The 12968-nt window shown below is 45.2% G+C and overlaps 1 protein-coding gene and 1 long non-coding RNA gene across 5 annotated transcripts in view; one reads left to right on the top strand and one right to left on the bottom strand.

The window, feature by feature from the left end:
• Positions 1-515: 515 nt before the first annotated feature.
• Positions 516-12968, bottom strand: part of LOC148415384 (protein furry homolog) — a 51033-nt gene continuing 38580 nt past the window's right edge. For 3 of the 4 annotated variants that reach the window (XM_088427013.1, XM_088427010.1, XM_088427012.1), the window contains exons 46-62: positions 12340-12510; positions 12128-12268; positions 11443-11616; positions 10873-11046; positions 10593-10667; positions 10331-10501; positions 7827-8015; positions 6858-6986; positions 6057-6199; positions 4803-5013; positions 4167-4316; positions 4002-4100; positions 3830-3913; positions 3494-3511; positions 3209-3319; positions 2467-2654; positions 516-2290 (exon numbers count right to left, since the gene is read on the bottom strand). In XM_088427013.1, the coding sequence (XP_088283139.1) occupies positions 2047-2290; positions 2467-2654; positions 3209-3319; positions 3494-3511; positions 3830-3913; positions 4002-4100; positions 4167-4316; positions 4803-5013; positions 6057-6199; positions 6858-6986; positions 7827-8015; positions 10331-10501; positions 10593-10667; positions 10873-11046; positions 11443-11616; positions 12128-12268; positions 12340-12510 (2472 nt within the window). In that variant the 3' untranslated portion in view covers positions 516-2046. The remainder of the gene's footprint in view (positions 2291-2466; positions 2655-3208; positions 3320-3493; positions 3512-3829; positions 3914-4001; positions 4101-4166; positions 4317-4802; positions 5014-6056; positions 6200-6857; positions 6987-7826; positions 8016-10330; positions 10502-10592; positions 10668-10872; positions 11047-11442; positions 11617-12127; positions 12269-12339; positions 12511-12968) is intronic. The other variant, XM_088427011.1, reaches the window with a different exon arrangement.
• On the top strand, positions 6882-9259 carry LOC148415385 (uncharacterized). The gene is made up of 3 exons (XR_015867153.1): positions 6882-7108; positions 7788-8045; positions 9088-9259. It is a non-coding gene; the product is annotated as an uncharacterized LOC148415385 (long non-coding RNA).

Genomic DNA, 12968 nt, shown 5'->3' with positions numbered 1-12968 from the left:
GTATCGAACATTTAGGCTAGTTTTGGACCAAACAAACTTAGCATGCCTCGCCGCCGGATACCGAACGTCACAGTGCTCGCCTTCAAAGTAAGACTTAGCACGTGCCTAACGTGCAAAACTTTATTTTTGTATTATGTTACAAATCAGGATTAACACTTCATTACAACACATACAAAAAACGTATTTCAAAAAATATCACACGTATAAAGCGTTTGTTGTTCCTAAATGCTTTACCGCCTAAATGTTTCCGCCTACCTTCAGAGTAAGATATATATATTTGGCTAAATGTTATATTTGTATGAAAAAGAGAATTTGAAAAAATCATTTAAAATGAATTACTAACCTATTACCTACCATTTGAAAAAAAACCTAAGAATTTAAACATGCCTTTAAAAAAAGAAATTACCGGTACTATGATTAACACTATGATTTACACTAAGATGTGGCGTCCATTTTCCTCACATCATTTTTTGACGGCGTGCTGTCAAAACACTCATCCTCCAATCAAAACAATATTTGACAAACATATTTCTTTTATTGTGACATAAGTACACAACACAATTTTCAAAAACTATTTTACAGCACCAGACTACAGCTTTAAAAATATGGATCTCCTCTACTCTGTAAATATGCAAATATCACATTGCAAATTGATAAAAATAGACTCAGATAAAGCTTGCAATAACAGTATGTACAGTTTGATGAAAATAGACTTGTTCATAAACAGACTAACAATTGCAAGTGTTTGTAACAGCCTCTGAAAAAATATTGCTTTTCCTTAAATATAAATATCTCATTTGCTAAAAAGCTGCTCCACATACAAAACACACTGTTTGTTTTTCAAAATGCATAACCCGCTAGTATCATTACAGTAGAGCAAGAGTATTTCAAAGTACCGTGATTTACGCACTTTAAGGCGCACATAAAAGCCTTCAATGTGGGTGCCTTATATTCCGCTGCGCCTGATAAAGCGCAAAAGTTTTCATTTTTGGGGGACTAAAAAATAAACGAACTTAGTCGCCATGTAATTTCTTCAGTTTTCACCTCTGCATTCTAGTGATGTATTTTTTACAATTCAAATGTTTTTAACGCGCTGAAATTTGGATATGCTAAATATGCTCCAATGCGCATTTTCCAATGTGCGCCTTATAAACGGGTGCGCCTTACGGTGCGGAAAATACAGTACTTATTTCCATAAATGCATAACGCAAGCCCAGCCACTACCGTAGCTTCTATTCCGTGTGTCTTGTAATGCGGTGCGCCCTAAATATGGCAACAGTTTAAAAATAGGCCATTCATTGAAGGTGCGTCTGTCTCATAATCCGGTGCGCCTTATGGTGCGGAAAATACGGTACATAATTTGACTACTCATAGCATGTAAGTCCCATCCAAAATGGCCACCAGATCAAATCCTGCACGTACACACACATGCACACGAGTAAGTTAACACATCCTCCCTTTTTTACATGTTCACCTCAAATACATTCGATACTGCACAGTGAAATTCTTCCACGCGTGAAAGAAAATTGCACAATTGCCCTTGAAGATGAATTGCAAATTATTGTCTTATTTCCATAAAGCGTGCGTCTGCAAAGTACTCGCCACGGAATCAAGAAAATATGGAGCATGGATTGTCAATACTTACGTTGTTTTTGAATTTTAATAAACTACCCGATGCAGATAATAATGATAATAGCGTCATACTGGGATGTTGTCTATATATGCCCCGCCATTTTTTTTCCATTATTCTCATAGATTTTTAACTCATTCGCTGCCAGTGACGGCAATTCAGGTCAAAGGTCCATTTTTACTGGGTCGGCAGTGAATGAGTTAATTATTTTCCTCGCCGGCGTACAGTACGTCAAAAGAATAAAACAATGCGTTGCTTGCATCAAATAAGCGCCATCCGGCGGAAGAACATTTCACTCGTTCACTGCCGTTGACGGCTATAGACGCCTTTTGACCGGGCTGGCGGCGAATGAGTGACGAAAGCGAAAACAAAGGTTTTCCGCCAAAGCGTGCGGGAAGAGCGCGCGTAAGCGACCGTCACAGACTGGAGCCCGACACTTTGGCGTCGGGCAGGAAGGCCCCGCGGGCCCGGCCGACGGCGCGGCGCATCTCCTCGTTGAGCCGGGTCAGCTGGGCCGCCACGTCGCTCAGGTCCCGCTTGTCGCCCACCAGAGCCAAGGTGCCCGTCCGGCCCAGCGTCTGGTGGCGGAAGGAAATGTGGAGCAGCGTCTGGATCTCGTCCTCCGAGGGGCCGCCGAAGATGTCGTCGGGCCACCTCGTCCTGAAGGTCAAGGAAAGGAAACTGGATTTAGCGTTTAGGAGTGGGACGGGTCCTCGGGTCGCGTGGGTGCTTAAGTGCCAGAGGTATTGTTTTTTCGTCATTATTTCAGGTGCGGCCCAGTTGACCGGCGGTCGGGGACCTCCGATCTAGCCGACGCATAACGCAAGCCATCCGACCTGCACTCCCGAATGTAGGCCACGGCCGAGGCCACGCCGTCGCCCTTGAGGACTTCCAGGATGGCCTGCACGGCCGCCTCGGACGAGCGGAAGGCGGGGGGGCGGTCCCGCGCCGCCCGGTCCTCTTGGGCCGACGCCGCTCGCAGACGGCTCCTCAGGTCGCTCAGCTCTCGGGACACGTCGCTTAGCTGCGGGTCGCAAGGGGCAGAAAATGTGTTACACAGCAGCATCCGAGCAAAAATGATGATTCATTTATGCAAATACTTCAGGAAAATATATTCATAACACGAATGTACAAATTATATTTTATTTATGTACTTACCCCGCCGCCTCAAAAAATGTATCAACCCATACCAAAACGGTACGAGCCAATCCTTTGAAAATTTTGAACATATCATTTTTAAAGCTGCACTGTCATATCAAAGGATTTTTGTAGGTTAGCAATTTTTTTTCTTTCCAAATTAAGAGCAAATGAGCCGGAACATGAAGCATGTTCATGCTAAATTGTGTTATAGCCACTCCTGCATTTATTTGGTTAAAAATGTATACTAATGGGTTAGGGTTAGTTTGGTCAATATTCCGGCACAAATGTGACGGACGTTTCTTGCATAGCTGTGTAAAACTATGTCAAGATACCACAACAAAAGTAAATTCTAAGGTTGAAATTGCAAGAATGATTTATTTGTATTTCGAGTGAGGTAACAAGTAAAGGTGTGAGCCAAGGCGCCGTTTGTGCACGTACTTTTGGAAGAGAGCTTATGGCGTGGACCTGCTCCACCAGCTTCCAGTAGGACTGAAACAGCAGTAGCAGCTGAAAGTGCAGTTTGTACAGTCGTTGACACAGCTCCAGTTGCTGGAAAACAAAACAACAACACACACTTCATTTTGGGCACTCATTTTCTCATTGTGCTTCTTTGCTACGTCTTTTCTAAAAGTCACCGGTTATGCGACTAAAACGCGCCAAAAAGCTCTTGTAGACGCCAAGCTAAAATGAGGAAAAAAAAAACAGAAGCCCGGTCCAACTTACAGCCAGAGATTCCATTTGCTAGCGAGCGAGCATGTGACAAGATAGAAAAAGATAATCAAAGAGTGGGTGTGGCTTTGTTGGAGACGTATTTGCTCAAAAGTGCTTCATTACGAGCACACTTTCTCTTTAAAAGTTTTTCTCCACCTGCAAAGAATCAATTTTTGTATTGATGCCAGCGATGCATAATGGTAATAGCTTAGTGTATGGCCCGCGGGCCGGCCGTGGCCCGCAAATGGGTTTAATCCGGCCCGCGTGCTAATTTTGTGAAGTATAAACTTGAGTTGGATTTGTAAATGAATGGAAATTTTGAAATGTTTTATGAATCATAAGAGTTACCTTTTCCTCCAGCTCCAGGGGTGGCGGTGAGGTCACGGGGTCATCTGGACTTTGGGGAAAGTAGGCCTTACAGCTGTTCAGCCACTTCAGTGCACAATATGTTTAACCATGCTTTAGCGTTGTATATCATGAAAACGAAAGCATAAATAAATCAGATTCCAGCTATCCTTACCGTGATGGTTGCCTCCTTTTTGCTGTTGTAAGTATCCAGATACTCTTGCAGTTCCAACACGCTGAATTTCATTTTCTCCAGGAGTCCGTACGACACGATCTGGCAACACGAGCCGTTGCTTGAAAAGGAAACGTTCAACCCGGGGGGCCCGGTGGGCTCACTCACCGTGTCGGCGTCGATAAACAACAGGGGGCACTCCACGCAGGCGCACAGCATTTGAGACGACCGCAGGAACTTGGCGCCCAATCCTTGCAGGCCGTCGTTGAGAAAAGTCACGGCGTCGCACGTCAGCGAGCTCATTTTGCTCTGAATACTCTGCCGTGACAAAAATAAGACAAATAGGAGACGGCCCCAAAAAGGTTGCGTGTATGACTTGGCCACCAGAGGGCAGCATCATGAAGTCAAGCAGATCCAAGCGTTTCACAACTGTGGTTAAGAATAACAACAATAATAATAATAACAAAAACGCTCCACTTCACTTTATTGATGATGATATTAATAAGAATAATTTAAGAAGTATAATAATCATATTACTACTATTTTTACTTCACTTTATTGACGGTGATGATAGGGAAAAAAAACAAATACGCTTTAGATGGTTATGGCGTCCTTCTGTAGCCACTCTGTGGCTGTTTTTGAAAGGCTTAAGGCCGCGGCAGTTGGTCCGCACGTGCGAGTGAGCACCCCTGGCTTAAAACATTCAAAATGGTTCCCTGTCGGCTTTGCTCGACGAAGCAGACCACATCTGATTAACGAAGCTCGGCAGACGACAAATTGCCTTCTGCGGTGAACCTTTGGCACCTGGAAGAGGCAGCGGAAGACGTGGAAGGTGTAGACTGCGCAAGAGCCGTCCGAGTCGGCCGCCAGCTGGTTGAGGTGCGCGCGCCAGGCCTCCTCGGCGTCGTCGCACGCCGCCGGCTGGAACGCCGCCAGGATGGCCGAGAAGAAGGGCGAAGGCGGCGGCGACGAGCCCGACTCCAACGTGCCGTCGTCTCGCTCCTCCTCCGCCAGACTGTTTGGGGGCCCGAAGTTTAGTCGCCGTCTTTAGCGTCAACTCCTGACTAAAGTACGGCTATTTGAGGGAGCGAGAATATAAAATTAAAATAAAACTATTCAGAAGGACTGATCATAGTCATTTTGGCAGAATGGACTCCGGTATTGTACTTTGGAAAACCATAATAATGGAACGGAATTAAAATTGGAATGGTGTCGAGCTGTCTGTTGGGCATGACCTGGCCACTAGGTGGCAGTGTAATACAGGCAAACTACGGGCAGATTTGGCATGTTTTTAAGCTAAGCTAAGTTTTCATAATGTCTGTGACATAAATACGAGTTTTATTAGCATGACGGTTTGCATCACGTGTTGTGAGTGTATGTGAATGTATGGAGGACAAAAAGTGCCAAAATTCAATTACCCATTGTTCGATTCAATAATTTAATAATAGTGTCATTAATTCATTACATTTCTAATCAATTTAATTAATTCATTACATGTTTCGTTAATTAAAAAATGTTTCATTAGTTAAATAATCAATGTTTCATTGAATGTGTTAATTAAATGACCTTATATATAATTATTTGTCTAGTTAATTATTTCACGGCGTTTCATGAATTAATTTTATCTGTCAACCTCCACCGTCAAAGTTTGATGGGAGGGTTCGAATACCTGATTATTTATCATGGCGCATAAATTGGCCGCTAGATGGCAATGTAATACGCGCGAACAAACCGCGTAGATTTGGCACGTTCATCGCTAAGCTATTTCAAGTGTTCAAATACAAGTTGCTTGTGGTGGTGAGCGAGCGGTTGTGCGTGACTTGGCCACTAGATGGCAGTAGTAATCACACACAAACAAACGTGTAAATGTGTTATGTTTTTCTCAGCTATCTAAGTTCTGCTATATAAACACATTAGCGTGACAATTTGCATCATGTGTTGACTGATTCAAGCCCTTTAGTTAAGTTTTGAAAATTTGGCAGAATGGGAGTAGAGTATTCTTAACGTAACTGAGTCGAAGCCATATATCACCTATAATGCATGTTTTATTTGTTGTACCTGGGCAAGCAGCTGTGGAGGTCCAGCTCTTGGTAGAAAGCAGGAAGAGCATCCAAAGAGTCGGCGCAGTGAAACTCAGGAGGGAGGGAAATGACGGAGAGCGACGCGTCCGCCTCGTTCGGGTCTTCATCTTCTCGGAAAAGCTGTCAGAATGCGGGAAATATGTCTTTTAGGCACGTGTGCGCGTTGCAATGCAGCAGGCTGATACAGTGAACTCAAACTCAACATCATTTCAAATAAAAACTGCTGTATACAATTATACAGCCTTAACATACACATTTTTGTGTGTGTTGGTAAAGTGTTAGAGTAGACTAACCTTGGCGGGACACTCCTTGAGGTTTTTGTCTTTCTTTAGAAGAGCGTGCGGTGCCAATTTAACTGATTTGGAGCTTTGCGTGCAGCCCAGCTCACTTTTTTTTTTCTTTTTGTTTCCATTTAGGGGGCAGGCAATGTGTAAACCTTGTATAGGTCCCGCATGCCCGAACGCCAGGTTTTAGTTGCGCACAAGCAGTAGGTATACACATTGCCTTTTTAGCAGAGCGAAACAGAGAAAGAACCTTTGGAAGATGCCAGAAAAATCCCTGCTATTAAGAAGGGTGTTACGATCGATCGAGTTCATTCACAAAAAAATGAGCCTTACATGCTCTTTTTACAAGAAGAAAAGCCAGAGAGGAGAGCGTTCAAGAGGAAGCCAAAAACACAAACAAAGTATCGCGACTATTTGGCAAAGTTGGAAAAAAAGTCCAAAATAGAAGAGCTGCTAGTCCCCAGAACGTCAGACACCCTGAAGCCCTTATTCACCCGCGGCTTCGAGTCCTCCGGCGCTCGGCCCTCCGAACCGGGAGTTTTGCTGCCGGGAGGCGTGGACTCGGACGACATGTTGTGACAAAAGGAGGGAGAGTTCTCCGAAGTCGGGGAAAGGCTGAGGGCCTGCCAAAAGAGACAAGTCGGAGGATGGACACGCCCTCGGCGCCAGACGTTTGGTCGGAGGGCGCCACATTCCTCAAGTGCGTGGAAGCGGCTTGGCCTCACCCGCTGCTTCTCAAACGGGGGTACGTGAAGTTCTACAGGTATTGGCAAATTTCATATAATGCCGTGGCGGGACCGCTACAGTTTTCTTTTCAAATTAAGAGCACACCAATTGGAACGCGAAGAAACGTATTGCTAAATTGTGTTAAAGTGACTCCTTTTTACCACCGTTATTTTGTGTTTTAGAAAGTTCCACAGTGTCATTTGTGAGACAATTTCCCGATAGGCGAGCCAGAAACCTTATCTTCTGGATTTCCTGAATAAAACATACCGAGAGATACCACTACAAATGTAGTTCCAATTAATGGCACAGCTGCTTAGGGAAAACTTGGCTGAAAAAAATATTTCGCAAAAGTGGTTGAGAAACACTGGATGGACCAATCAGGAGAGGTTTTGGGGTGTCAGGTGTGGAACACACGGTTGTGCATCTACTTTATGACAAATGTTCCCCGTCGATCAGACAAATTCTTGAGCATTTGTAATTTTACCAGTACAGATACGATAGGTACTTCCATGTGGCTAGAGACTGCGCGGTCGCCGATGGCAACACATGTAAACAAAGATTTAATTGAGAAAACAGTAAATGCCAAACTCCATATTACTTTGGCTTAAGCTAGCACTAAGCTAGGAGACAAAATGATCTTTGACGTCAATGGCCGCGAATGAGTCAAAACACATTTTCATTTCACTTTTCTGTTTCAGGCGGCGGTTTTACAGAAATCTCAAGGTAAGCCAACCTACTAGGATCTGGCTGGCGGTGAGGGAATCCTCCTCGGAGGACTCGTCCGAGTCGTCCTCGAGAGCGACGCGGCTCAGGACGGCCGCGTCGCCGGACAGGCGGCTCTCCTCCAGGGCGCGCGCTTCCTTCTGGTCCAGGCTGTCCACCGAGTGCCGACGGACACCCCAGTTGAAGTTGTCCACCGTCTCGCCCTGGGACGGACAAAAGCCTCTGTAATATACGTACGTAGCGGGCCGCGGCGTCAGGCTAACGTAGCCACTTGACAGAAGTGGAAAATCACGCCATTCCCTGTACATATCTCTCAGGGTACAAGTCGAGTTATTTTCTCCTCGTTTTCAAACGCCATTCTAGGGGGGTCAACTTATAACCGCGGAACTCAAGACAGAGCGATTTTTTCCACATCTGTGTTTGAATAACAATTTGAATGTGAAATAAGTAATATGTCATTTACAACAGGGGTCCCCAACCTTTTTATCAGCGCAAACAGGTCAATGTTGAGGGGAGGGGCTACAGTGACTGCACCGCCTTTCCTCACAACAAAATGTAATATCGACAGCGGCCAGAGGCGGCGCCAAAAAACGGAGATCGAGTCAATCGAAGCACGTATGACTTTTAAAGACTAAACTAAATCAGTTCCCGAATATCATTATTTCCGGTGCACTTGTTTCGTTTCCGCCCCACCCCCTCCCCACATAACCGCAACATTATGTTATTCAATATAATGTTGCATAAGTGTTATAATTGGACGGCCGCGATCTATGAAACCACTCAAGTCGGGGTAGACGTATGATTGTGTTTTTGTACAATTCACCCAAATTGAAATATGTGAGAACTTGTACTCTGTGAAATATGGATTTGTGATACCGTACGCTGTTCTTTTTCAAATAATGCATGCATAACATACAGAAACATGCGCTTGTATAAATCGTAGTTGCCATGATACCAACTGTGGTTCTCAAATGGCGGCGCTTCAAGGTACATGAAAAACTAACAAACGCTTTTTAATGCTGTGAAAGGAACAGTGGTTTTCAATCTAAGAGCAAATCAATGGGAACATGTAGCCACCAATCGCTAAACTGTGCGAGTGACAAAACGCCGCATGCCTATATTTTAAACGTTATAACGGATGCGCGTTGTCATTAGTGAAGCAATTTCCCATCACACAAGCCAACTTGTGCAATCGCTGAATAAAGTATACCTGGAGATTCCGCTGCTTGTCAATTTGTGCAGTGAGAGTACGTTCACATTGACTTGTCCCTCCAGGTGCTTGCCCGCACCCTCAAACGAAGAATGGAAGGAATGCCGCAGTTTGAGGAATGTCCTCGCTTGTATTTTCTTCACACTACACTCTATACACACGCAGCTGAAAGCGGATGCCTTTGCGTCTGCTTTTTAACTCTTTGCTTGCCAGTGACAAGAATAATAAAATACTTGTTGTCTACACTTGTTTTCCTTTCACGAATCGGAGGATGAGACGAAAGCTAGCGACGTAAGATGTGATCAGCGGAGTTAAGCCATGACTCTCTTCTGCGTGTTTTTTTGGTAAAGGGAAAACGAGTCCCTAGTAGGGCTTTTAGGTCCTTATTTTTTTCTATGAATTCGAGCTTTGGGAACCACTGCTCTAACCGGCGCACTCTTCATTGAATGACATGGAGACATGATAACATTTACGCGATCCTCTCCTGTGTCTGAACAAAGACGGACTCGGACGTTGGTTGAGTCAGCTCGCTTCTTATATTGAAAATAATGCCGTGACAGCCTCAGCTAACACGGGCTGCTGTTAGCTGCAACAGGCGCTGGCTGCTGACAGAAAACTGACGTCTAACCTCAAGCTCGTACTCTTACGGCAATTATTATTATTATTATTATTATTATTATTATTATTATTGTTACGTCAAGAAGGATTTCGTCCGATATAAAAATGATTTTGATCCATGAGTTAAAAAAACAACAACATGCTCCTTGAGCTAAAGTAAAAGGAATGCGTTATATCCCTGCAGTGTGCACAGTGGCCAAGTGGTGGCATGCACGCACAGCAAAAACAGCAGAGGAACTTACCTGCAACTCCTGGATAGCATAAAAAAAAAAAGAAAAATACATTATTGCAATATTATATATTAGCTCACTATAATCTTATGAATTTTACAATGTAATTTCCCAAGAGTTTCCATTTAAATATTTGGTGTAGTGTTGATTCTGTGAGCTTTGTGACAATTTCAATACATGTTAAGTAAATGCCAGAGTGGAAAGTTAACTCATTCACTCCCAAAGACGTATTTTTAAGCATTGTGGTTAAAGTTTCTATCAGGAATACATTGTAAGTACGGTATGATCTTTGAACATTTATCTAGACTTGAAATCAGAGGGCAGAAAAAAAACCTTCGAAAGGGGGATTGGTAACGAAATGCTAGTTGCTTCCCAAAACTTTGTTTAAGTTGACGGCAACTCTCAAGTTTGCCATTTTAGTCAGAAACCTCAAGTCCTAATTAGAATTTTGCAAGCTCACCTCCCCGTCTTCAAGTTCCACATCCAGGAAGTCAAAGTCGCGGAAGACCCGGAACTGCTGCTCGGAGGCGGTGTCGTCCGCCGCGTCGGCTTCTCGGGTCCCGTCTTCGGATGACGCCAGGCTGGGCTGGCGCTCCGTCAGCTCCAGCTCGCCGCAGCTCGAGAAAATCACCTGTGACCGGTTAGACGAAAAAAAATCCCCAAAAAAAGGAAGGCTTAATAGAGGCGATCCACGATGCCGACGCATTGCGCGGTGGATTTACCGAAGGGTTTTTGGTGAGGCCCACTTCCTGCCCGCACAACGATAAAACGTGCACAAGTTTCTCTCTGGTTCTTTTCTGGAGAGAGAGGGAAAAAAAACGGTTTAACACAAGAGGAACTATCAACGAGACATTTGTCACCAGCTAGAAACAAATTCGAACCGGATCCGATCACTTGGGGCAAACTCGTATGGTGACTTGCTACCAATAGTGCAATCTGGATCGGATCTGGTTTAACCTGAGGTTTACATTGCATCTTCTGACCTTACATAAAGTCCATCACCTGAGAAGACTGAGGTCTTTTCCAGCTGACCGGCACCAGGACCTTGTTGGACACCGAGCCCAGAGAGCCGGAGGAGGAGGAGGCGCTGCGGGTCACCGCCGCGCTTCTGCTCTTGCTGTCCCGGCCCGGCGGGGAGGCGCGCGGGTCGTCGTGGCGCCGACCAATCACGGGCGTCTTGACACAAATGCGGCCATGTTAAAAAACAAAATAGTAGTGAGAATGTTCTTGCGGTTTGGAGGACAAGGCGGTCTGGCTGCTGGAATCACACAAAAGACAGGCGGCAATGATGTGACATCACTTCCTGCCATTCATGCGCCACACAAATAGCTCTGTGTTCGGTTCCCACACACTCACGCGTCACTTTTTTTTTCTTCTTCATGCTTGCTGACACTTTTGTTTACCTATTCAGCTTCTTTGCTTGAGGGGACCATGAGGAAAAGGCGGGGGGTTCTCCCTCCCTTTTTTTTTTACACAAGCAACACCCACCACACCCTGGAATAAGTAACGGCTGGGAGGTGGGGGGGTATGAGGTTGTTGCATAAGAAGAAGAAGGCGGCGGCGACCTTTCACCTGGGATACGTCAAAGTGGAAATCCAGCGTTTTCCCAGGCAGGGCCTTGGACGACGAGCGCTCCCACAGCGGGCCGGCGTCCTCGCAGGAGAGCGGGCCGGAGGGCTGCGCCAAACTGGCCGAGCGGCTCACCACCAGCTTGAGGATGTTCAGCGCTTCCCTCCAGTGGAGCGTCTGCGGGCGGCGCAACGGGCTCGCTCAGCGGCGCGTCACACTTGTGGGCTTTCGCGCGCCTCTATTTTTGGAGATGGACAATTCTGGCCAAATGCCACGGCAGGAAACTGAGACCAGACCGCTCGCTGCTCTTCAGCAGGGGCTCTTTAGATTTGGGCCGCGTCCACGAATTTTCGGCACGGACACCGCGCCGCCTTTTAGACCATTCTGAGATGTCAGAATCTCGACTTTAAAGTGAGACTTAAATGTGAGAATTCCGAGAATAGTCAAAAAGGTTTTTTTTCCTTAGTCATTGGTCCTAATCCTCTTCTGCAGGATTTATGTTTGAAAAATTGAACCTTTTTGATTTTATTTTTTTTTTTTTAACCATAACCCTTCAATGCAGAGCCGGGTTTAAAATATAAGTATTATTAGGCGCATAGAATCGAAGGTACAGTCATGGCTGGGGTTGCGTTATGCAGCCACTAGATGGAGTGTGGAAAATAGGGTTGAAAGCGATGCGAAGCCTGACCTGGGCAAATTTCTCGATGGTCCTGAGCACTTCCACGTTGAAAGGTTTGGCTTGGACGCCGCTCAGGTCCATGTGACTCAGCAGGCTGTAGATGATTTGTAAAATGGTCTGCTGCATAGCGGGCAGACCTTTCTCCAACAGCTGTGGCAAAACACCAACACAATTTCAAGAAATATTGAACCCGGCCAACTTCTAGCAGCTGATTTCCAAACCTCTGCCATGTAGGTGACCAGGCTGAACGCCATGTCGGGGAAGGCCTCGTGCAGGTAGCGGCACACCACGTTGACCCAGGAGAAGCAGTTGCGTGTGTACGAGCGAGTCTTGTAAAGAGTCATGACGTGGGCCAGGTTGGAGAGCTTGTCGTTCTTCTCGTCGAGGCACGCCTGCGCACATGCGTGCCAGAGCTCAGGTGCAAAATACACAAGGACACCGTCACGACGACAACATTTTGCGCCGCTTCATGTTTCGATTAATGTGCTCTTTGTTTGAAAAGAAAAACGTACAGTTCCTGTCACAGCATGAAATTAGATTCACTAATCCCTGCAGAAACCCTGGTCAAATTTTACATACAAATGTAATCAAGAGGTATTGTTTTTCCCCATTCTTTAGACCACAAATCATCTTTATATTTCATTTCTGATTGTCTATTAATAAAGTTTGACTCAGTTTAGCACAGCTCCATCTAGCGGATGCATAATGGAACCCCAGCCACTACTGTAGTTTCTTTTCTAGTCGCCTGACAGAGTTTTAAAACAGGCCATTCATTGAAGATGCGCCATATAATCTGGTTGTGCGGATAATATGGTAACGGTCACATAACATTAAAATTACATAAATCTAT

This window comes from Hippichthys cyanospilos, chromosome 11 (assembly GCF_059441005.1).
Source record: "Hippichthys cyanospilos isolate Australia breed blue-spotted pipefish chromosome 11, RoL_Hcya_1.0, whole genome shotgun sequence".
Taxonomy (NCBI): Eukaryota; Metazoa; Chordata; class Actinopteri; order Syngnathiformes; family Syngnathidae; genus Hippichthys; species Hippichthys cyanospilos.
Note: the sequence above shows the minus strand (reverse complement) of the source record. Positions and strands in the feature narration are given on the sequence as shown.